This window comes from Ambystoma mexicanum, chromosome 6p (genome assembly GCF_040938575.1).
Source record: "Ambystoma mexicanum isolate Mex_15411 chromosome 6p, UKY_AmexF1_1, whole genome shotgun sequence".
Taxonomy (NCBI): domain Eukaryota; kingdom Metazoa; phylum Chordata; class Amphibia; order Caudata; family Ambystomatidae; genus Ambystoma; species Ambystoma mexicanum.
The window spans coordinates 1,211,771,549-1,211,797,432 of NC_090935.1; the positions used below are offsets into that span (position 1 = coordinate 1,211,771,549).

General features: G+C 46.7%; 1 protein-coding gene across 1 annotated transcript in view; it reads right to left on the minus strand.

Annotated features, from left to right (window-relative positions):
* Positions 1-25,884, minus strand: part of KIF27 (kinesin family member 27) — a 1,764,776-nt gene that overhangs the window by 1,432,607 nt on the left and 306,285 nt on the right. The window contains exon 4 of the mRNA XM_069625864.1: positions 7,359-8,335. Within this exon, the coding sequence (XP_069481965.1) occupies positions 7,359-8,335 (977 nt within the window). The remainder of the gene's footprint in view (positions 1-7,358; positions 8,336-25,884) is intronic.

Genomic DNA, 25,884 nt, shown 5'->3' on the forward strand with positions numbered 1-25,884 from the left:
ACCCTTTCAGAAACTGAGAAATTAAAGGAATTTTAAAATAAGAACACTCCTCAGACGAGCGCTTAAATATGGACAGCGCCGCCAGGTAACCTTTAATGGTACCCCACTTGAAGGCCCCTGTGAGCCAAAGAAAGCAAAAAAGACAGAACCATGGGAATATCACATGCAAAAGGACCCACATTCTTAACCCTGCACCAGTCGCAGAACTTTCTCCAAAGGCAACAGTACAGGGATTTTGTTGCGGGCCTTCTGGCCGAAAGCAACACCTCCATCACGTCTTCAGGGAGGTCCCAATCCTAATACCTCAACCTTTCAGAAATCAAGCATGAAGGTTGAGGGACCTGACCTCTGGATGGAGAACTTGAACCCCCTCTCGTGAGAGCAGATCGTCTCGGTAGGGAAGACGACGTGGAGGGCAGATGGACAAATCGAGAAGGTTCGGGTACCACGTCCTCCGGGCCCACGCCGGAGCAATGAGGATCATCCGGGAACCAAACCTCCGTAACCTCCGCAGTACTTGCGGGATGACGGGGACTGGAGGAAACGCGTACAGCAGTGGGAGTGACCACTCCACCACGAACGCCTCACCTAAGGCTCCGTTCGGAGGAAATTCCCATGAGCAGAACCTCTCGCACTTCCTGTTGACACTGGAGGCGAAGAGATCCACTTGAGGGGTCCCACAAAGGGCAAAGATCTCCAGGAGAATCTCCTAAGCCAACTCCCACTCGTGAGAGATCGCGCTCTGCCTGCTCAGAGCGTCCGCCGTCTCGTTTTCGTCTCCTGCCAGATGAACTGCCGAGATCGAAACTTCCTGCTGGATTGCCCAAAACCAGAGCTGCATCGCCTCCCTGCACAGAGGAAGTGACCCTGCCCCCCCTTTTAGTTGAGGTAGTGCATGGCCACCGTGTTGACCGTCAGGATCAGGACATTCTTTCCTCGCACTGTCGGCAGAAAAGCCTTCAGGGCTAGCCTGACGGCCCTCAGCTCCAACAGATTGATATGGAGTCTGGACTCCGGGGACCAACGACCGCTGCTTGTCAACTCGTTGGCATGAGCTCCCCATCCCGCGAGGGATGCATCCGTCACGATCATCACCTCCGGCCAGGGCAGACAAAATGGAGCCCCCCTCATCAGATTGCCTTCGTCGGCCCACCAGAGAAGGTCCTGGGCGACCGAAGACGGCACCTGAGCAGGGTCCGACATCCTGCCGGAGGACTGAGACCACTGGAGCTTGAGTGTCCATTGCAAAGATTTCATCCGCAACCTGGCCTCTGGCACCAGAAGAATGCAGGATGCCATGAGGCCGAGCAGTCTCAAGAACTCGAACGCTGGGAGAGTCTGGGCAAGTTGAAACTTGTGCACCATCTGCTGAATATGATGAGCCCTCACCTGGGGAGGAAAACACTGCCCCAGGGACGTGTCGAGCACTGCTCCAATGTACTGGAGCCTCTGAGCTGGTGTCAAATGGGACTCCTTTAAGTTGAGGGAGAAGCCCAGGTTGTGGAGGGAGTGGCAGGTGACTGACAGATGATCCAGGACTTGCTCAGGAGAGCGCGCCCTGATCAACCAATCGTCCAGGTAGGGGTAGACGTGAATCCCCCCTTACTGAGGTGCACTACCACCACTACCATGAGCTTGGTGAAGACCCTCGGGGCGGAGGTCAATCCGAACGGCAGGACCCGAAACTGAAAGTGCGGGTCACCAACCGCGATCCTCAGGTTCTTCTTGTGCTTTGGATGGATCGGCACATGAAAATAAGCGTCCTTGAGGTCGAGAGACACCAACCTGTCCTGAAGTTGAAGGGCCTGGAGGACGAGAGAGAGAGTAACCATCTTGAACTTGTCCTTCCTGAGGAGTTTGTTCAAACCGCGCAAGTCCATGATGGGTCTCAATCCCCCGTCTTTCTTGGAAATCAAAAAATAAGTGGAATACCATCCCTTGTTCCTCTCCGCTACAGGCACCAGTTCTATGGCGCCTTTCTCCAGCAGGGATTGAATTTCCTGCGCAAGGAGCGGATCCGGACTCTTCAAAGAGAGATTCCCCAGTGGATTGTCTTGAGGCCTCTGCCGGAAAGGAAGACAGTAGCCGTGGGTTATGATCTCCAGAACCCACACATCTGAAGTAATGGCGCGCCACTCTGCAAGATGCTGCGCCAGCCTTCCCCCAACCGGCAAACCATGGGACATGGCCTCATGACTGAGCTGAAGCGGCTGCGGCGTTGCCTGAGTGCAAAGAGGAAACGGCCCGAGCAGCCTTGGCACCTCGAGTACCTTCTTTTCCACCTCTGACACTCCTACGGTGGCCCCTTTGACTGGCAGCTCCTCTCGCTTTACCAAAGGATGAGTAATAACGAAACGAACCTCCCCTCCATTGCTGTCCCCTAGGATGAAAAGGCAGAGGTTGTCGAACTGCAGTGCCCAACGACTTCACTGCAGCTTTTGAGGTCTGCAACCTCTCAAGGCTCTCGTCAGCCTTGCTGCCAAAAAGATGTTCCCCGTCGAAGGGCGTGTTGAGGGGCCGGGCCTGCACATCAGGAGCAAACCCCGACTTCCGCATCCACGCAAACCTGAATATCACGGTGCTCGCCGCCACGGACCGGCTGAGCGCAATCTGCCATGACCAAACCCGACTGAATGGCCTCACACATGGCATCCTTGCCATCCTGAACCATGGCAAGGAAACCATCCCGTTCGACCCCTTCGGGAATATGTTCAGCCGCCAAGGAAACAGTTCCACAGAGTGTGCGTGAAACGAGACAAGGTACATATGGAGTTGGCCGCCTGAAGCGCCATACCCCCTGCAGAAAACACTTTCTTCGCCCAGCCGTCAAAACGCTTGTCGTCCCTATCAGGAGGGATGGTAGGGTACGACGCCTGCTTTGCCGGGGCCGTAGCTGCCTGCACCACCAAACTCTCCGGAGTAGGGTGCTTGGACAAGTAGCAAGGGTCACTACTGGCTGGGGGGTATTTTCGCGGCAAAGACTTGCCCACTGCCGGGAGACTCTCCGGAGCAGTCCAAGCCGCTGCCACCCTCCTCTGTAGAGCCATTTGAAACGGCAGTACCGGGTCAGTTGGTGGACCAATGTCGAGGATATCCGTAAGGTCATCCTGAACAAACTCCCCCGGGGGAACAGACCATCCTAAGTACTCGGTGACCCTTGACATAAGGCGCCGGTCCGAAGAATCGGCATGAGAGCCAGGCTCAGGCCTACAAAACTCCACCTCCGGAGAGGTGTCCAGCCCACTAGCATCATGCAGGGACTGCCTCAGGTCCTCAAACTGGCTATGGCCCGAGAGAATCTCATCTGGCACCGTGTCAGGCACCATGCCATCATCAGAGCCCTCATCCACCTCTAAAATGAACTCCAGATGGCGGTAAGAAGGCACAGAACTTGAACCAAAGCCATGCTTGACCTTGGCCAGAGCCTTCCTAGGTGGTTCCCCCGAGCCACGGGGTACCCCCGTCGACACAGCCTCGAAAGGCGTTGAGCGAATCAGCGCCGAGAGAATCGGCGTTGACGACAGACACAGCGCTGACAGCATCGACCGCGTCGATACAGGCCTCGAAGGCGGAGCCCTGAGAGTGTCCTTAGACATCCTGGGCGCCGACGGCATCGACTTCCTCAGAGGTGGAGCCTCAAGAGAGTCCGTCGACAACCTCGGCACCACAGGCGTCGATGTCTTCTTCGAAGACTTCACAGGTTCACGCAGTCTCGAGCGCGTCGAGGACCGGGACCTGGAACTGGCATGACGAGAACGATTCCCCTTGTCCGAGTGGGACCTCTCCCGCGAATCGTGCCGACCACCCGAGCCCGAAGGCGTACGAGCGGTGTCTCTCGACCGATCACGACAGACCCCACTCGGAGGCGCGGACGGACCGGTGCCCTGCGATTCGAGAATCGCTAACATTTTCTTCCCGAAGGAAGCCCATTCCTCCGGTGTCGCATGCTTGGTTGGATAAGCAACCCGCCGACGGGCGGAGTCCTCGGATGAGGACGGGGAAGGCAACCGATGCCGGCGCTTCTGGGAATGCCTCGAAGAGGCAGAGGAGTGGCAGGACCGACTCCCGGAGCGAGACCCACTGGACTTCCGACGACGACGCAGAGAGTCGCCCCTCGAATCGTCAGTCGAAAGCCCCGCAGACCTCGACTCCCAGGGCTTGGACACCTTACCTATCGACAACTTCTTCTTGCGCTCCCGCAAGGCTTTGGACGTGAGCGACTGGCAGTCGACACAGTCATCCGTGTCATGGGCCTCCCTGAGGCACCAGAGGCAGGCGTCGTGTGAGTCCGTCACCGACATCTTGGACCCGCAGTCCCCGCATTTCTTAAAGCCCAGACGCGGGGTGGAAGACGAGGTAGACATCTTCATGAAGAAATACTTCACAAACACCAAACAGGTTCGAAGAACCGAGAAACAACAAACTCCAAAGAGTCGAGGCGCAACGAGATTCCCGAAGCGAACACGTTCGCGGAAAAAACGGAACTGAGGCTACGGGCGTCGTGCGTCCTACTTATAAACTCCAGTGATGTCGGCCGTCGGAGGAGGTCCTCGAGGGCGGCGTATCGACGTCATCGACGCAGGACGCAGACGCCTAAGATTTTCCGAAGAAGCACAGCTGTGGTGATTACGGTCATAGATATGGAATACGTCGGAGGACCCAATCCCCTCGAAAAAGGAGTTACCCTATCTTCTGTACTCAAATTTAATCCAACCCAGCAATTTAGGAAAGTTGCGCGAAGTGCAATATGAAACATCTGGGTAATTCGCAAGTGGAACTAGGAACTTAAGATACATAGGAATGACAGCCCGAGCAGTAGAAATTAGGATGATCGAACACCGGTCATGCATTAGAACAGGCAAAGTAACAGCCCCCTTGTCTCCCATTTTGTAGCTGAGAGGCACACAGCAGTTAGCTTTGAATGGACCATTTTAGAAAAAGTAAAACCACCAGTATGAGGGGGTAACTAACACGATATTTTGTTTAGACTCGAACAGAAGTGGATTTTCAAACTACCATATTCTTTTTCTTTCCTTCTTTGGTCTGGGCACCACCCAATAAGTCCCTCACCACCATAGTCGAGCTAGCCACTGTACCTCTGACCAGAACCGGCTCTGCCTTTTTCTGTCTAGTGGACTAGGTAGGTGTGGTTTCCACACCGATGAGTCGCCCCGCACGCACCTTTCTTGGAGCCATGAACCCTTTGGAAGCTATGGCTCAGCAGATGCCATGTGTTGAACCACTTTTTTGTGACCCTCAGCTTCCCATTACATCCTTGGGCCCGTTCCATCGACACCCATACCTTTTTGTAACGGGCACTGCCTTTGCATTCTGCCACCTTACAACCACACCTTGGATCCCAATAAGATGGGAAAACAATGTTGTTTTCACCCCCTCCATTGCCTTTATCCTCTCCATTGCCTTTTCCCCTCCCCACCTTTCCAATTGTCATTTTTGTATTCCTTTCAGTCCTTTGTATTCACCCCTTTTTTTCATCCACTGTATAATGGTGGGAGATTTTCATTTCATTCATTTATCTTTTGGCTTCCCTGCGGGCCCCCATCACGCATACTGGCCACCATCCGCGGTTTTCCGATCAAGTAAACGCTTCTGTTTACTTTTTCTACCTTGCTCCGCCCCCACCCTGTGTCAGTCAGCTGGCACTCGACTGAGTCTCTAGCCGCCAGTCACGTGTCACTATGCGTCACACTGACGCATCACATTGCGAATGGACTACGCGAGTAACTCCGCCCCCAGCCTCGCGCTACCAGGAAGTCTTATTCCTGGTGCGCGCTACCGTAGAGGAGCTTCACTACATTTGCGCTTCCCACGGTTGTCTGCCGCATTACGTTTTTGTACAGTTTAAAGCAGGTAAGCCATAGAACTTCGCATTTAGAGATGCGTAGTGGTGCGCGTGTTAATACATGCTATTTGACTTACAGTTGAAACGCTGATTAATAGCCTGTTATGGGCATTGTTACCTTCCTTTAGAACAAGTTGTTCAACAGTAGCCCTTCTACCTGCCTGGGCATCCTGACTGGCCGCCTCCTTAGTTACCAGATACACACGTGGGCCCTTTTGGCAATTGCCACCAGGGTGGGTCACCATGATGAGCACTTCAGCCCGCAGCTCCCTCCCCCTCAGTACCACCCCCCACTTTCTTACTTCTCTCTCCTGCCCCGCGCCCCCTTCTTCTTGGAGTGTTAGACGCTGCCGGTTTGCTACACAGCTAGTAGCCATGCATATTGCTATGCCTCTCCTATTTAACTTTTTGCACCTATAATTGTTTCCCCCTGATCTCTGATGATTAACATAATTGCATGTTACATTTCCTGAGATGGCTATTGGGTTCACTTATACCTTGCAATGGTGCATTTGTTTTCGTCTCCTTTACAGCAGACGGAGCAGCCCAGCCACACCGTGCCCCTACTCTTGGGCATGTTTGGAAGACAGACTTACCGCATGATTGTTTAGATGGTCCTGAAGAAGATGGTCTGAACCCCCTACTCCATGGAAACTGGCCAATCCTATTGGTCATGTGTGGTATAGATATCCCCAACAATAAGCGGTGATACTCTGTAAGTAACACAATACCAGTCCATTACTCACAAGTCGTGAGCTTTTTATAGTGTTTCACACTTACGGGCATTGATGCACCAACACCAATTGCCTTTTTAGATGTTAACAACATCTACCACTCCGTCATGAGGCAAACTAAATCCCATGGTTATTTAAATACTCATATAAGCTATGTTTTAGCTGTGCTGGGCAGTGATCTAATAATCAGTCCTGCTGCTCCAGGAAGCATTGGAGTGTTATGTTGTTCCTTTGGTTGCTCTCCCTTTTAGCATTTTTTTGTTCAGAATCTTTAATGCAGGTCGGGGCATCCGTACATTTGGTAGATTGAGGGACAGCTTTCTCTTTACCCTATCCCTATTAGATAGGCGTTGCACCATATGCTGCTTAGGGACAGGCACCCCTGTGTAGGGAGAGGGTGTTCTTCCAACAAGGGTTAGACAGTAGCATAACGCTGGTTCCCCCTCCTGCATTCATTTTCAACCAGTATCTCTAGACATGAGTTTGCAGTATTATTTCTCCAAAGAATCGTTTGTATTGTGATACATCTCCACATTGCTGGCCATCACATCAACGGTTGCTAGTTATTTGGAGTGTTCACTTAGATGTAATGCAGTCCGTTTTATCGTGCATGTGTGTGTGTGTTTTTTTTTTAGGGGTCAGAGTCATCTGGAACAGGCATTTCAATGATAAATTATTCAGGTTTAACATAAAATAAACAATCTGTTTACTCTTGCAAAAGAAATATCAAAAACATGATTTAGAACAATGTATGTAAATACCTGGCATTTTTTCAGCTCCCTCTTCAGCTGAAGAATGGTGATGTGATATGGTTCATCTCTTCCGCTTCCAATTTGATTGTCTACCAACGGGGTGTTTGTTATCTCATTTCGTAATCCCTCTACCATGTTCAGCCAGTCTTGCAATGTCAACTGTTTACTCTTGGTTAGGTTGCAAGTATCCTTGAAATCAGCAATTAATACAAACGCTTCCTCAATGCAGTTTCGTTGGTTGAAACACTCAGTCTGTAGCTGGGCAAGCTGTTCTTCAAGGGCACGGATTTGGGTTTTCTCCTGACTCCAGTCCTGTGATACCTGGCTGGCACGGGCCAACACACTGACACGCTGATTCTGCAAAGCTTCTCGCAAAGCTTTGATTTCAAGTTCCATCTCATCTATCCGGTCCCAGTCTGGGTTGTAGTTAACTATCGGTTTGTTTTTAATATTTCTAGCTCTGTTAGCATATTTGAGGGAATTTAAAGATTCGTCAAAGTCAGAGGAGGACGGGCTAATGCAAGTGATCATAACTGTTTTGGCATTTCCCCCAAGCGAGTCTTTGAGGATGCGTGTAATCTTAGCATCCCTATATGGAACATGAGCACTTTTTCTCTTTGGATCCCCAAGAGCACTTATCACATTACCCAGAGCAAGTAAGCCACTGTTTATCTGTATTGATTCTTTGAATCGTTCCCCTGTGTTTCCAGTTTTTGTCACCCTTTCTGACCCCGCCAAATCAACAAAATGAAACTTTGAAAAAATCATCTGGACTGCTCTCGGGGGATCACCATCAGTAGTGGCTGGAGTGTTCTGCGATTGCTTTGGCCGCTGTTGACAAATACTGATGGTAAAAATGGCATGCGATCGACTGGAGTGTTCATTCATTTGGGTCGTGCCTGTGTGACGCGCTGCATTTCCAATTTCTAAGAGGCTCATCACTTCCTCGGCACTGTCCACCTGGCATTCCTTGGCACCTATAATTACTTGCAAGAGAAAGCAAAATAAAGCATTGGGTGCAACAACGTCATCAACTCAATTATGTACAGCTAGTGTACATTATAAGAAATCTCATTAGACTGCACATCTACATCAAATATACCTAGACATAATAGATTTCTTTTTCATCAGCACATTAAAAAAAAGGATAAATGACTCCTGTATCCCTGTGTCCATAGTCCCGCTTCCTTCCCACTTGTATAAATACTTTTAGTAATGGGTTGGGAACAAAGCCTTTTGAACAGCAAAAATCCCCATATGTTTTACAGCAAATCCAGTATGCATGACAGGGTCCCAGGATCCACCCAACCTTGATGTTCCCTCTGTCTTCTCCCTAAGAGTACAGTAGTCACTAAGATGAGTAACCTATTTTTCACCTCCATCCTGTCCTCTTTCCTACATACTTGCAGGAGATTCCGAATCATCAGTCACGTGTGGGGTAGGACCATATCGACCTAACAAAAACAGATTGCAAAAGTCCCTCGGTCCAAATTGCACACCGTCTCTTGAGCGAATATTTAAAGCAATAACAAGAGCAAAACACTGAAATGTAAGGACCAGTAGCCACCCTACTGGTAGCATCACTGGTATGCATCCCTGTAAAAGACACAGCAAAGCTGCAATGTGCGTGTAATGTCCTTTTCGTGAGAAACTTTGCTTTTAAAGAAAATGTAATTAAAGTATTTTGTTTATTACAAACGTTTACTTATTAACATTTGATTATAGATTATTCACAGTAATTGTACCCACATTTGCCTTGCCAACCAAGTTGTTCGTCCAAGGTTCCATTAATAAACAACCAATCATCTGGTAATCCTGGCACCTTTGTAGAAGACAATTTGTAACATTTCTTATAACATTTCTTGTTGGTTAAGGCCTAAATTACTTAGAAATCATATCCTCGTGGAAGCGGGTCCACCACTCGTCAGCAGACAAGTCATCATTCTCAACTATTAAGTCACTCCTATGTTTAGTTCTTTCGGCTATTAGACTAAGACACAAAAGTCTCAGAAGTATCCACGCCATGTCTTTCAAATAGTAATTCCTTTGTCGGGATGATGTTTAATCTTATCCTTAGGAACATATTTCTATGATGAGCACTCGGAAATTGTTTGAGATATTTTGGTACCACGTTTAGGAACCTGAAGGGTGTTTTCAGCTGGCGATTGAGATTATATTTGCTTGCCCTTCTTTCTGTTGCTTCCCAGTCTAGACACCATAATTTCCACTTAACTGTGCATGGTTTATTGATTAAGGCCAATTCATCTGCATTGATAGTTGTTAATATCTCTTTGCAACGTGTTGACTGTTGTTGCAAATGCCGATCTCTCGTACTCGCGGTTTCCTTTTTTACTATCTCAAATTGTAAGGGGCTGTTGTTCATGATTATTTTTTTCGAAAGAGCATCAAGGTGTTCCAGACTGCTCGTATATGTAGTGATGTTAGTCCTAGTTCAAGTCTTTTCACAGCTATGGGTAGACAGTTTGGGAAATTCAATGTATTCTTGCAAAACATGCCTTCCTGCATGTCCCATATGTCCCACAAAGTAGATAGTGAGGCCTCAGCACCATATGTCAGGGTAGGGGTTACTTTTTGCTTATAGAATGTGATAAGCTGAATTAGAGAACATTTACTGTATTTTCTTTGTATGATTAGCCCTTGTCTTCTGAGGTTATCCGTTTTCCACTTGAGGTCTGTTATGCAGAGATCGTCATTTATACTTACGTTAACACACAGGCCTAGATATTTGCCTGTTGTTATTTTTATTGATTCGTTTTTCCACAGTGCATTTGTACATCTGTGTTTTTGGTATTCATCCACGCAAGGACCGTAGAATCAAAATGTCTGATTTATTAACAATGATTTTCAACTCATTTTGTTCTACGTAGGTGTGTAGGCAGTTGAGACTTCGCTGTATTCCAATTAGTGTCTGATCCAATATCAAGCGGTAATCCGCGTAAATCATCCAGCACAACGATGTGCCATTTATTTTTGGTGAGTTTTATTTAATACATACTTCAGGTCAGAAATGTAAACACTGAATAAAATCACCACCAGGGGACATCCCTTCTTGAGTCCTCTCGAAGCATGAATCTCTTGAGTCAGTAGGCCATCTGCATTCCAGCGTACACGTATAGTTGTTTCTTTGTGTAAAGCTATTATTGCAGAGAGCAAGTCCTGCAGGCAATGCCATTTTTCCATTTTATTCCATAGACTGGTTCTGTCAATGCTGTCAAAGGCTTGTTGGAAATCAATAAGTGCCACATACAAAGGTTTCTTGTTTTGTATAAGTTGAGATTTTAAGACATACAAAAGGAATAAGTTCAACTCCCTTAACGAACATCTAGTGTCCCTGATTCTACGAAACATATGTTTAGTCTTTTCAGGATTAGGGAGGCAAAGACTTTTCCCACTACATCGAGTAGGGCAATAGGCCGATAATTATTTGGATTAATACGATCGCCTTTTTAAAATATAGGAACCAGAATTGCTTGTTTCCATGATGGAGGAACTTGGCCTTTCTTCATTATTTGTAAACATAGAATATAGAATATAGCAGTAATCTGTCGATTTTTCATGTGCCGTTTTAAGTATGTAGTATGTAGTATGCCAGGGGCTTTAGATTTGCTTACATTGTTAATTATACATGGAATGTCCCATGATATTGTTACATTTCTGGTTTAATCATTTTTTGTTTGGGTTGACCGGTTGTATAGATCTCCAAAATGGCGAGTCCATACCTCCTCTGGAATTGGGTTCGCCAATAATGTGTGTTGAGAAGTGCCTACATCGTTTATAATGTCCCAAAATCTTTTTGAGTTTTTGCCCACAATGGTTTGGAGCATTGCTGCGCTATTGTTTTCGAGTATGATGCGTTTATGTGATATCATCCAGTTTTTGTATTGTTGCTTTCAGCTTTTACATGCTTTAGGTCTTGTCGCAACTTTTTTTTTCAATAATCCCTTGGTCAAAAACATGGATGCGTTCAAAGCTATTCCTTTTCTCGTTAGGTTTTGTCGTTTCTTGGAATGCACTGAGGAGGGGTCTGTACTTTAGTATGAAATTGTCAAGATTCAATGATTTGAGCAAATTGTTAGTTATGTCAGGGACATCTGTTGATTTCATTTGTATTCTATTTTGGCTTGGAGCCACTTCAATTTGGTTAAACCAATATGTCCTCTTACTGGTGATCCTTCTTGTCCATGTTAGTTTTAACATATCATTGTTGCTGGTTTGTTTGCTAATTACTTCCAAGGATTTCATTGTGTGTAGCATATTGAAAGACGCAAAGAAGTAATCCAGAGTTTTCTTTAAATCACCTTGATACAACGTCAGAGCCGCAGGAATGTTACCCGATATATTGTCATTTAGCATTTGCATGTTTCTTTCTCGCATTGCCAAGAGCCAGGCTAATGACCTGCCCTTTTTAGTTGTCCCATTGTTTTGCCATAATGAGTTGTTTATGTCCTTGTGTTTCAGGCACTCAATGTTAAGATCGCCACAAATGATGATCATTAAGTTGTTATATTTTGTAGACCATTTATCTAGTTCACTAGTCACTTGTTCTACAAATTCAAAGGTATTTATTTCAGTGGGGACCCAATACAGGTTGAATAGAGCCAGCCAATGATCTCCAAAATCAACATCCTGTTCCAGTTTTATCAGGAAGGCTTGGATATAACTGTTTGGATTGTATGAGTCTTCTGTTGTGAACCCTGCACTGTTTTTCAAGATTGTAAGGAGGCCCGACATTGGTCTTCCTTTGACACCCTTGCGGGCTGGGTTAAGGTGAATTGAATGACCATCGATTGTTGGTGTCGTTCTTAACCAAGTTTCTTGCATATATATTGTATGTCAAATGAAATTGGGATGTGACTTTGGGTTGCAAACAAATGGGCCAAACCTCTGGTATTCCAGGAGAGGATATTGGTTAGGTCAGTAGTTTGTTGTTAATTTTCCTGTCGGGTTGAAAGTGCCTTTGCAAGTCAGTGCCACAAGCAGTTTTTATTCGCCACTGTTCTTTTAATTGAGATTTCTCGTATGTGTCTTCCAACTTTGCTCATAGGGTTAAAAGATACTCTGTGTGGTATCAGGGTGTTAGTGTGAGGTAGAGGTTTTGTTTACTGTTTCTGAGTCAGGCTTTGCCCTTTTGAGGCTGTGTTTGACAGCGTTTGGGGTCTATGTTTGGAATTGTTGTGTCTATTACTTGGTTTGCTAGAGTAGTTGCATTCCTTTTTGTCCTTTGAGTTAATTCCCTTTCTTGTAATATTGAAGCCCATTGATTTGAATGTTGAGGAGGCTTCTAATAGGTGTTTGTAGACTACCAAAGAGGGGATATGTAGACATACCTGATCAAGTCTTGCCTCGTCATTGAATTCCAACTCGGTAATGTCTGACAATGTAATGTCAGTAAGCTCTGGAACATGTTGGAATAAACGAAGAATATTCAAAATTAAATAGTAATCAATTTTCGTTTTGCATTCTAATGTTAATTGGTTAGTACTCCTCAAATCGTCAGTCTTTTTGCCTTTTTATGTTGTCTAATTACCTTCTGAGGTTTAGAAATGTGTATTGGGGATTTTACTTGTTTCTTCAAATATGATTTATGAGGCGAAGAGGATGGTGTGGCTCTAATATGTCGCACTGTACGGTATTTTCTGAAGATGTCCTACTCCGTTGATTTCTTTTATCTGTTCTTAATGGTCCATGTAGCAATTTTCTATTTTCTGCTAGGGAATGAATGCAAAGTTGCTTCCATCGGCTAGACTTTTTAAACAAATGGATTAGTTCATTGAGGCACAAAGTGGCGTGTCAAAAGGTTCATCGGCTAATGCTTGAGAAGTGTCTACTTCTAATAGAGCATGTGGAGTCATCTTCATTCTCATAGGTTGATGCATTTAATAACTGCTGCTCAATTTCCATGGATGTATTTGTTTCACTTCTTGTTTGACAGATTTAGTTTGTTTTGTTCTGAGATGGATGATTTCGTTTAGATGTTGATTTTAATTCCACTTGAGAAGCAGAGGCAGGTGCTTCAAATCTTAAATTCTGCATACAATTTCTCTAAGCATTGGATTTAGTTCCCATTGAAGGAAGGTTTTCAGTCTTTTTAATGTGTTGCTGCGACTTGGGAGATTTAGCGGGGTCTTACTCTTTCTGCCTATGGCAGAAAATTGGAAATTTTTTATTTTGTGTGACAAGTGTTTTTGGACCATCTTTTAGGGGTGGTTCAGAGGTCTCTGACTGTTCTATAGGCTTTAAGTGCTTTCCTGGTTCCAAATTTCAAGGTCCAGACGAAGAAATGGAGGAGCTGATGTCGTGTGGGTCTAGGCATGTTCTGACGTTTTGATTTCCAGCAATATACTGCCGTGCCTGTGGCTCAGCTTCACTAGGTCACTAGACTCAATGGGGGCGATTGCTGACTCCTGGGTATAACCTGCAGTTTTTTGTTGAATTACCATACGAGTCATTTATCCAGTTTCTGAGGTTTGAAGATGACGCTTTATTATTTCCACTACTTGTGCAGATTTTTTCCAATGGTGCTTCGGTTGTCTGTCATGTCATAATTCCATCATGCATTTGTAAGCTTGCTCTTAATACATCCTTTGACAGGCCAAGCAAAAGTTTTTTCTCGTCGCGGTCTTCCTTCAATAACAACATCAGGTCATTCCTGATAGACTTGTCAGTCTCTCGGACTTGAAACCATCTCTCCTTAGTGATGTCTATGAAGGATTCCACATAATTTAGTGTCGAGTTCATTACAGCCATTAAAGTTGCTTGTTCATTTAGATTCTCATTTAGGGCTTCATATATGGAGCAAGAGAGATTGTAAGTGGGGACATCATGATTGTTTGTAGCATTTCAGCATCATATTGATGCAGGTTAGTTTTTTGTTTGCCTTGCAGACTTTGTTTGCATATGCTTATATGCTGTGCTTTGTCTGAGTTGAGGGCTCTCCACTGAATCAGAGCTGGTCGCGTCACTCACATCACTCTCCTCTGATGTGGAGTCCAGTGTAGAGGGGTCTACATTTGGGATTAATGATGGAGCCGAGCCTGATTGAAAAGTGGAGCTTGTTTGTCGCACTACCATTAAATGTTGATCATCTTTGGTGATGGGAGTGAGCAATGACAGCAATGGGGGGTTGGTCGTTCATTTTTCTTTTCTTTGCTGGTTTCACGTTATTTGCCAGAGCTGCAGCAGGAGGACATGCGCAAACGGCCATGCAGGTGTTGTTAGAAAGTCTAATTCCTGCGAGTGCTGTGTGGCAAATTTATTTCCTTCTAATGGGAAATTCCTTGCGCAACCTTTTTAAGAATGGTGCTGCAGTACTTTGTTCTTATTCTTGTGCTAGCTTCAAGCATGAGATTTTATCCAGTAGCTCTGTTGATTGAGTGGGGTGCGTTGTTGGCAAGGGAGACAGTCAAAGAGGCACCTGGTGCTTCTATGTCTCCTACTTGTAAAGGCTTGTTACCAAGGAGGTTTGAATGTTCAATTTGCTTTGTTGAATGTTCGATTTCCTTTGTTGGCTCTCCGACGGCAGCTAAGAGGTCCGATACCTCGTTGCCGGTTTGAACAGAGCATTGTGTGTGTTCATTATTTGTGAATGTTTGCTTAGAGGAAGTGCGTGAGCTAGGAGAGGATTTTGACACAAAGAATCTTCTTCCTTACAATTGAGACCAAGGGGGAGAGGAGGTTTGAAAGACAATCAAAGGCCTGATGTTTAGGTTGACATTGGCCAGCAAGTGTGTGTCAGTTTCCAAGTTTCCCACCCTGCTTTTAGGAAGGCTTTTGTGATTTACCACATCAGCCGTATCAGTGGGTCATTAGGTCAGCCGTGTATAATATAACGTAATCGTGGCGGCAGAAAGAGTTCATGTCACATTTAAAATTGATATTGCTGGAAAAGGGAGAGAGGGCACTGCAGTCTTTGAAATTGCATGTACTTTGTAAATTGTGTTCCTCTGGCAGACGAAACCTGTCCTCGACAGAGGTTTCCGAGACCTCCATTGAGGTTGCTGAAAGTGGGAGACGAGTCTGCGCCGGCGTGAATTGAGGGACTATTACAGGACTTTCAGTTTCCACGCCAGTCATTATCTCTTAACAACGCTGCGGCTGGGCTGGGCCACCGGGAACACCAGCAACACACTCCCACCACACTCCGCTGCGCTCCGTGCAGTAGGGGTGTTTTTAAAGGATAGTGTCTGCAGTCCAATAGGCAATCCAAAAACAATGAAAAAAGACAGCAGTCACTCATAGCTCCGGCCCCAGCAACACACTCCCGCCACACTTCGGGAAAGCTTCTAGAACTAGATTGCTTCTCGAATGTAAGGCATTATCCATTTAGCTATAGAGGCCTTTACTGCGAGTGCTCCCTGGATTGTTGCCTCATAGAAGATGACCTGTCTCCTGGTTGAGACAGAACTTAAGTGCACAATGAAAATCCAAAGAATGAACTATTGTCAGAGTCCGAGAGGGCACTTGGAAACATATCTCCAATTTTACATAGGGCTAAGGTTGTACTTTCAGTTTAAAGGATGTCTATATGCTATGGTGAATCAACCAAATGAGTGATACAAAGATAGCATTCCACATTTTTATTTTCAGTCTGGAAGGTATTGGGATAAGCACCTACAGGGAACCATGTACAATGTTAAAGGATATTTGTACCACGCACTATCACCACCACAGTGGTCCCCTGGAGCTCTGGCAGATCTGAAAAGGAAAGGGGGTGGGGAGTGAAGTTAGTGGGAATGAGCGGGATAAGTGCAAGAGAGCAGTGATGTGCTGTTGGCAGCTTCAGTTCGGTTAACGCTGTTCGCTGAGCTTGGGGGTGCTTTCTGGTCAGTAGCCGTCGTGTGCTGTTGTGCGAAGCTATGTGTGGTTTGTTTTGTTGTTGTGGTGTAGTGAAGTTTAAGCGGTCTGTTGTGCTTTAGGGTTGTGGTTGTGTTTGGTTAGAGTTTGAGAGGTGTATGCAGAGGGGTGAAATTGTTAGTGGGTTGGTTATTGGCCTTGCTATCTAGAAGTGATATGTGCTAAATTTCCACGTTCTTTCTTTCCGCGCGAGTATCTCCGTATTTCTGTCTAGATCCGGCACTGGCTAATATTCACAATCCTGTCTATATAGGACACATGCCAATATTCACTATTATATCCAGATGTGGCACTGGCTCTCCTTCAAAAACCTAGATGCGAATCAAGCTAGTCTTCACAATTCTATCTAAATAGGGCATTGGTAATATTCCCAATGCAGTCTAGATGTGGCAATGGCTAATATTCGCTACTGTGTCTAGATGTGGCATTGGCCGACATTCATAATCCTGTCTAGATGTGACGCAGGCCAACGTTCACAATATTTAAGAGTGGCATTTGCTAACCTTTGCAATCCTATCTAGATGCGATGCCGGCTAATGTTGACATTATGTACTTGCTATCATTCATAATTCTGTCTGGTTCCGGCGCAGGCAATCTTTCACAATTCTATCTAAATCTGGTACTTGCTAACACTCACAATTCTATTTAAGTGTGGCACTTGCTAATGTTCATGGAGTGGGTAAGGTTGTTGGTCGTGTTGGGCTTGTATGCCAAATCTGTCCTCATGGGGTTGTCGCTTGTGTTCTATTCCACTTAGTGTTGTCTCTTTTGTTGTTGTAGGAGTTTCCTTAGTCGGTTATGGGTGTTCTCTGTGCCATCATATATTCTGTCACTCTGTTCTTTGTGTTTCCTGTTCGATTGTTTAGTTGTTTCAATTTGGTTCCGAAGTGTTGAAGAGCCAGGTTTTTAGAAGTTCTCAATTTTAGGTGGTCTTTGGTATTTCTTGTTTCTTTCGGGAGGTTGTTCCAGGTTTTTGCGGCCAGGTGGGAGAAAGAGGAGCGTCCTAGTTTGTTCTTGACGTATGGTTTTGGTTCCAAGCGGGTTTCATTGCTTGATCTAAGAAGTCTTGTTGGCTTGAAGATTGTTATTTTCTTTTGTTATTTTCTTTTGTAGGTATTCAGCTCCCTGTCCGCTTATTGCCCTATGCATTATGGACATTGTTTTAAACGTGATACGATGTTTCATTGGGAGACAATGTAGGATTTTTAGTGCTGAAGTGATGTGGTCTCTTCTGGATAGTTTGAGGAGGAGTCTTGCTGCTGAATTTTCGATGCGTTGCAATTTCTTCAGGAGGTGTTCTGACATCCCGAGGTAGAGGTTGTTTGCATAGTCGATTCTTGCCATGATGATGGGGATGATTGTCAGTGTTGAAGGAGAGGAAAGGTAGGATTCTTCTTGTTCTGTGAAGGAGGAAGAAGCATTTCTTGATTATTGCGTTTACTTGTGGTTCTACGGTTAGGGTGTTGTCCATTAGGACTCCCAGATTTTTTACTACCTTAGATGGTGTGGGCACGGTACCCATTTCCGTCGGCCAGGAAATGTAGGTGTTGCTCTCTTGGTTTTTGGATAGAATCATGATTTCCGCCTTTCTTGGGTTGATTTTCAAATTGTTTGGTGTTCATCCAGTCAAAGACTTCTTTTAGATATTCTGTTAGGGTTGAGTGATCGGCTTGAGTATCTTCGATTTTGTAGATGATTTGCGTGTCGTCTGCGTAGTTGTAGCATGTAATCTTGTATTCTTTGAAGATCCTTAATACTGGAGTCTGGTAGATGTTGAAGTATAGTGCTGATAGTGAGGATCCTTGTGGTACTCCCCAGTCATTAACTCGTGGAGTAGATTTTAAGGGTTTTATCCATACAGTTTCTGTCCTGTCTGCAAGGAATGATTTAATCCAGAGTAGGGCAATGTCAGATATGACAATGCATTACTTACCGTAAAAGCATTTCTGATGGTTGTATCTGCGTAGATTCACATGCTGTGCATAGTCTGACATCCAGTGGTCACTGCAGAGTATTGCATTTTGTATTCCGTAGTCAAAAAGGGGACGTCGACAAGGTGTGTCTGTAACACTATCCCTATAGTGACGTGCGGTGTACCCACAATCCCTCACGCGTTGAGGTCCCTCTGTTTGTATTTTTTCCTGCCGTGAGGGAGCCTTCTAGACGTGAGCGAGTACAGAAAAGAGAGATATAAAAAGATGTCTATGTTCCTTCCATCCGAGCGGGGAGGAAGGGTGGGTGCATGTGAATCTAAGCAGATACAACCATCAGAAATGCTTTTACGGTAAGTAATGCATTGTCTTCTGATATTTGTTAATCTGCTTAGAATCAGATGCTGTGCATAGACTAGCGAGCAGTACCCGGAGTTGGAGGTGGGTTGTGAGAAGGAACAGTAGAGAAAAGATGTCTTAATACTGCTTGTCCCACCTGGGAATCAGATCTAGAGTGAGCATCTAGACAGTAGTGTTTTGTAAAGGTGTGTACAGAACTCCAGGTTGCCGCTTTGCAAATGGACTCGAGGGGAACATTTGCAATGAATGCTATGGATGCCCCAGTGCCTCGAGTAGAGTGTGCTCTTGGCTTGAAGGGTAGTTCTCTCTTAGCAAGAGAGAAACAGAGAGTGATGCATTGAACAATCCATCTACATATAGTGTACTTTGAGACTGCATCCCCTTCTCTTCCTGCTGCCACCGAGACAAAGAACTGATTAGTCTTTCTTAGTGGTCTAGTTCTTTCCATATAAAACATGACAGCTCTGCGCACATCAAGTGTATGCAGGCTTTTTTCTCCCAAATTTGAATGGTTTTGAAAGAATGTTGGTAGTTCTATTGACAGGTTGACATGGTATTTCGAGATGAATTTCGGTGCAAACCTCGGGTGTGTGCGTAGAACCACTTTATCTTTGTGAACTGTTATGAAGGGGTCTAGAATAGAAAGAGCCTGTAGTTCACTTACTCGCCTAATGGAGGTGATAGCTATTAGGAAAGGAGTCTTAAGAGTCAGGTCCTTAAGAGTTGCCTTGTGCATGGGTTCAAAGGGTGAGCCCATGAGCCTGGTAAGTACCACATTTAGGTCCCAGCCGGGAGCTGGGTTTGCTATCGGAGGGTGTATTCTCTTTACCCCCTCCATAAAGGCTTTGATAACTGGGACTTTCCACCATGACACTAAGTTGGGAAGTGGTGTATGCAGAAAGTGCCGCTAGGTGGACTTTAATAGAATTGAACACTAGACCCGAGTCCAGTAAATGGGTCAGGTACAAAACAATGTGCATGGGAGAGCAGTCAACCGGGTTGATGCTTCTTCCTCTACACCAGATGACAAATCTCTTCCATTTGCTAGAATAACAGTGACAAGTGTTAGGCTTTCTAGCCTCCCTGAGGATGTCCATGCATCTCTGCGGGAGCTGTAAATGTCCAGATTCTATGATCTCAGGAGCCAGGCTGCTAAGTTCATGGTCTGAGGGCATGGATGCAGTGTCCTGCCCTTGTCCTGTGACAGCATGTTGTATGGGCAGGGAAGTTTCACTGGCGGAGATAGAGACATCTTCATCAAGTGAGCGAACCATGGCTGCCGGGCACACATAGGGGCCGCTAGTATCATGGTAACTAGTTCCTGGTGCATCTTGTGCACAATCTTGTTGAGAAGGGGAGTCGGGGGGAAAAGCGTAAACAAATTTCCCTGACCATGGAATCAATAGACCGTTCCCCTTGGATTGGTTCTGGGGGTACCTGGAGGCATAATCTTGGCATTGTGAGTTCTCCAGAGTTGCGAACAGGTCTATTTCTGGAAATCCCCATTGTGTGAAAACGTCCAAGTCTTCGTGTAACCGCCATTCGTACTCTGAGGGCAGAGGGAAGTCTCTGCTGAGTTCGTCTGCTAGCAGATTGAGTTCCCCTGGTACATGTTGTGACAGTAGGAACATGTGTTTGAGAGCCCACTTCCAGATGTTCTGGGACAGCTTGGACAGTCCTGGAGAGTGAGTGCCCCCTTGCTTGTTCAGGTAGTACATGGCTGTGGGCTGTCCGTGAGAACCATCTCTGTCTTCCCTTGTAGGTGTGCCTGGAAGGCTTTTAGTGCCTTGAACACAGCCAGTAGCTCCAGTAAGTTTATGTTCTTGGATGCTACGCTCGGAGTCCACACTCTGTGAGCCGTCTGATGGGATAGGTGAGACCCCCATCCTGTGAGGGATGCGTCTGTGGTTAGAGTGGCTTCCACTGCGGGGGTGGCGAATGGTTTCCCTATTACCAGGTTTTCCTTCGACCACCACCGTTGCGAGAGAACCAAGGCCTGCAAGACCACCACTAGATCATCCCATTGTCCGCTGGCCTGACACCACTGGCTGTTGAGCCACTCTTGCATTGGGCGCATGCGCAGACGCGCGAGGTTCTAAATAAATACATGACGCCATCATTCCTAGCAAGCGCATTGCTGTGCGTACCGTCCCCTCTCGACCTGCCACATATTGAGGGATCTGAAACAGCATGTTTTGGACCCTCTCGTTGGAGGGGAAGACAAGGCCGTCCTTTGTTCGAATTAGAGCCCCTAGGAATTGTTTGATCTGGCTGGGGTCTAAGCTGGACTTCTTCTCGTTGATGGAGAAGCCCAGTTGGAACAAAAGGTCTACAGTCTTTTGGGTATTTGAGAAGCATGTTTCATAAGAATCCCCTGTTATGAGCCAATCGTCGAGGTAAGGGTATACTGGGATGGAGAACCTGCGCAGGTGGGCCGCTGCCACTGCCAGTACTTTTGTGAATACCCTCTGTGCTGATGCTATGCCGAAGGGTAGCACTCTGAACTGGTAGTGTTTGCCCTCTATCATGAACCTTAGGTATTTCCTGTGCGCTGGCAACATTAAAATATGAAAATATGCATCTTTCATGTCCAGTGTTGTCATGTAATCTCCTTGTGATAGCAGGGGGATCACTTCCTGTAAGGTTACATGCGAAACTTTTGAGGTTTGACAAATTTGTTCGCTGGGCGCAGATCTAGTACAGGGCGCATGGTTAAGTCCTTTTTGGGTACAAGGAAGTACACTGAATAAATACCTTCCGTTACCGGAGATAGAGGCACGACCTCTATGGCCGCTTTTTCCAGTATCTGGCCCACTTCTTGCAGAAGGATGGCGAGGTGTTCTGGTGTCATGCGTCGTCCCCTTGGGGGTCTGTACGTTGGGGAACTGTTGAATTCTATACAGTAGCCGCGGGCTATGGTTGATAGTACCCAGCGGTCTGATGTTATTCTCTCCCATGCTGGAAGAAAGGATGTTAATCAGCCCCTGACCGGCGATGCATGGGAGGGGACCCGAATCTTTGAGTCATTTGGTGTTGGCGGCCTGGGAACCTCAAGGGGTGGAACCCCGACCTCTCCCTTTGCCACAGCGTTGTCCTCTCTGGTTGTATTGTCGACTGGTACCTTGGTTAGAGGACCAGTTGTTTGCAGAGTACTGCTGCTGCTGATTTTGCTGCAGGCGTTGGCCTCGAAAAAAGCACCTATTGCCATAGCCACGTCTGTTAGGAGGTCTAGAAATCTGGTCTAAGGTTTTGATGGTGTCAAACTCTTTCTTTGACGTTTCTAGTGCCTCATCAACTGCCTTCCCAAAGAGGTTGGCATCGTCTATAGGCTTGTTGATTAGAGATGCTTGTGTTTCAGGTTTAAATCCCGAATTACGCAGCCAGACATGGCGCTTGAGGAGTATCCTTGGACTAGGGAATGGCCAGCCGTTTCTGCAGCATCCAGAGTGTTTTTCACGATGCTTTGGTTGATTAGGGTGCCTTCAGTAATCGTGGCCAGAAGCCGTGTACGTAGGGGTTCTGGCACCTCCTCGATGTCCTTACGTAGCTTGTTCCATTGTGCATCTGCGTAACTTGCTAGCAAGGAGTTGTTTGCAATCCTTGCGGAAAAAGCAGCAGAGGCTGTGATCCTCTTCCATAGGGCATACAATTTTTTACCCTCTTTATCTGGTGGTGCCTCGCCGGTTGACAGCGGGACCCCTGCTCTTTTCCTTGTATTTGTCACCACTAGGGAGTCTGGTACAGAGTGGCCCCTGACGTACAACGGGTCTGAAGGAGAGGGACTGAATAGTTTTTCTATCCTCGGGTTGACCCCTCTGACCAACGCGGGGGTAGATAGTAAAGGGCTAATTCGTCTCCTTATTGAGGCAAGGAGGGGAATGGTTTGGCTGACAGGGGGTTTCTCCTTGATTACCTTCCCCACAAAGTCAATGTCAGGAGAAATCTCCCCAGTGTCTATTTCGAAATGCGCTGCTGCCTTGTTGTGCATTAAATGTAGGTTGATCGTCTATAGGTGACGTGTTCCTATTAGGCGAGTCCTTGGGAGGGGACAGGTTTAGGGCATCAGGGTCCGAAAACGCTGATGGGGACTGCCAGGGCTGTGAAGCACCTTCCTCTGGGTCTTCTCCGAAGCCCCCCTCACCTATATCTGGATTACCTTCAAAACCCTCCTCCTCTGGGTTTTGCTCCTCTTCGTTGCCTAAAAATTCGTCCTCCTCCTGAAAGTGGGGATCCTCTCCAGTGAGATTATATAAATCTACATCCTCTTGGGAGGGATTTAACAGCCTAGGGAATTTAGCCCTGGGGTCCTCCTGGGGTCCCTCTCTTGCCCTTTTGGGTGTTGGTAGATTTTGAGTCTCCATAAACCTCTCCATCTTCTCCATACAGAACTGGAGCCTCTCCAGGGTCTCATGAGGTACCCCTGGGCGGTCTGGGGGGGGGGAAGAGGAAAAATAGGGTATTGAGCCTAAAAACGCTTTGACCTATCCCATAACATCGAAGAAAGGTTTCCGTCGCCGTCTGAAAAGCCTTCTGGCAGGCTAGGAGTCCCTCTAGATGAAGGTGGCAGTTCCTGCCTTCCTTCCGGCCTTTTCGGCGTTTCTCTAGCCTTCTGAGTAGTATTCGACGTATCTTTCGCCGTCCGCCTCTGGCTATCGGTGGAAACTATCCTCTCCAGGCTCTCGACGATTAATCTGTCTGTGGAGAGCTCTGGTCTCGACGTTACGGGAGTCGCATGTTCTACGTCGAGGGGTGCTCTCTGACGGAGCGCTACGTCTGGTGGTTTGGGGGTAGCGCCCTTATCTGGGGGAAGCCCAGTCGCTGGTCACATTTGCGGTTGCGAGGGGGGCTTAAGACTCTTACGGTCTGAGGAGGATACCGGTGGAACCTGCGTCTCAGTTGGTGCTGATGGTTTCTTCGTCTTCGACAAAGAAGAGCCGTGGGTTATGTGTTTATGGGAGTGTTTTTTGTGTGCGTCAGTGTCGCCGGGGTGTTCATCCCCATAAGCAGGGCGTGAGCCGAGCTTGTCGGGGCCGGGGACAGACTACGAGGAGCGCAAGCGCTCCTTAGAGAGGTCTACGACTTCCGAAACGAATGTCGGGTTATCACATTCCTCGTCACTTTCTGCGGCGGGTGAGGAATCGGACCTCGACATGGCATAGGCCGCCCACCTCTTGACCCTGCGGTCCGTTAAAGTCTTAGGCTTAAGAAGCTGACAAGCCGCGCAGCCGTCTTCCTTGTGATCGAGGGGCAAGCAACGGTTACACCGTTTATGCTCGTCTTTCCAGGTGAACTTGCCCTTGCAACGCGGGCAAAACCTAAAGGGTGTCCTCTCCATAGCCGAGGAAATATTTAGCTGTGATAACAACCCCAAGGGGAAAGGGAAAGGCATTCTCAGAGAGAAACGAGAAATGTCCCATGACCCCACTCCCCCTACTGTCTTTTGGCCGGCGAGGCCAGGCCACGTGTTCGGCAGCGCCGAAGGATCTCCTCCGTCTCGTCCTCGCCGTCGAAGTTCTTGCTCGGCGGAGAAACAGCTTCTCAGCTACGTCGAGGGAGGGATCTATGTAATGGATATTAATAAGGAACGACCAAAGGTCGAGTAAATTAATTTGCAATGTCTCTCGAGGAGCTCCGCGTAAAGGCGACCAATATCTGGCCGGATAAAAACAATCTGAGGGACCTCGACGCGTGAGGGATTGTGGGTACACCGCACGTCACTATAGGGATAGTGTTAAAGACACGCCTTGTCGACGTCCCCTTTTCGACTACGAAAAACAAAATGCAATACTCCGCAGTGACCACTGGATGTCGGACTATGCACAGCATGTGATTCGAAGCAGATTAACAAACATCAGAAACCTATATCTTCCAATATTTTGGTGAGGGTGTCATGGCTTACTGTGTCAAAGGCTGCAGAGAGGTTGAGCAGAATCAGAGCCCAGGTTGCGTTGGAGTCTGCGTTTGTTTTTAGGTCGTCCTAGATGGACAGTAGTGTCGATTCTGTTCTTCTTGCGGGTCTGAAGCTGACTTGTGCTTGGTCTAGCAATTGGTGTTTTTCTACATGTTCTTGGGTTAATTTGTATATGTATGTTTCTTGTGTTTTTTAAAGGTGGCTTAATATATGTTGATTTGAAGGATCGTGGTACAGTTCCTGTTGTGAGTGACAGATTTAAGAGGTTTCTGTAATATGCTGATGGCGTTCCTTGTGCGGGGATTGATATGTAGATTCAGGGGGGCAGGGATCCATGGGTGATCTCGCTTTCTTGCTGTCTTTTACCAGCTTGACTAATACCTCGGTTGATATTTCAGGGAAGTTTTGGAATTTGTGCTGTGGCTCCTTGTCAGGTCCGGTTAGTTGAGCGTTAGGGTTGGTTGGCCTGTTTTGTCTGATTTGTCGGAGGTTGTTGATTTTGTTCGTGAAATGGTATGCCAAGTCCTTGCATAGTTTCTGTGAGGGGGTTGGAGTGTTGTCGCAACCAGGAGGGTTTCTCATTTCTTTTATGATGTTGAACATTTCTTTTTGTGTGTTGGTGGCATTGGTGATTCTTTTTATTTGTTTATTATTTGTATCGCACACCAAACCCTGAGGTAACTGGGCGCTTGAGAAATTTGAGGGTAACAGTCATAGACAAAGTCATCATGCAAACAGATTATCATCATTAAATGGACCCTGGTTACAGGTGGGTTAAATAATACAATACAGGAAGATTGTAGAGTGGTGAGTTGAGGAGGCTGGGCCCGGGCCTCTCAGGTGAAGGTGAGGATGATAAGTGCTATTTATTGAGGAGGCTTGATACTCGGCCAGTTTTTCAAACTGGCTTTGAATGTGAGGAATGAGGGTTTGTATCTGAGTAAGATGGTTAGAGAGTTCCAACCTTTGGCTGCTTGAACTGGGAAGCTAGCTCCTCCTGCTGTTTTTAGATTATATCTTGGGACCACTAGATTGTGGGACTGCGAAGATCTTGTGGTGCGTGTGGGTTGGTGTACAAAGGTTTTCTCTGCCAAGTATTTCGGGGCAGCGTTTGTTAGACATTTGTGCGTGATGGCTAGGGTGTGTAGAGTGATTCTGTCTCGGATGGGTAGCCAGTTGGCGTTATGTCTATGAGCGGATATGTGGCAAGATCTCGGGAGGCTAAGTGCAGCTCTCAGAGTTATTTTGGAGTACCTGGAGTGTGTTTAGGTTGTATTCTGAGGTGCCAATGAAGAGTGTGTTGCAGTAATCGATTTTAGATAGAGCAAGTTAGGCAACTGGTTGTGGATAGGTAAGGTTTGCAGCTGTAGATCAATTTGCTAGTCTACGCTGTGGAAGACGCAACACTATTGACCTGTTTTTTAAGAGAGGGTTGAGTTGAGGTAGACTCCCAGGGTTG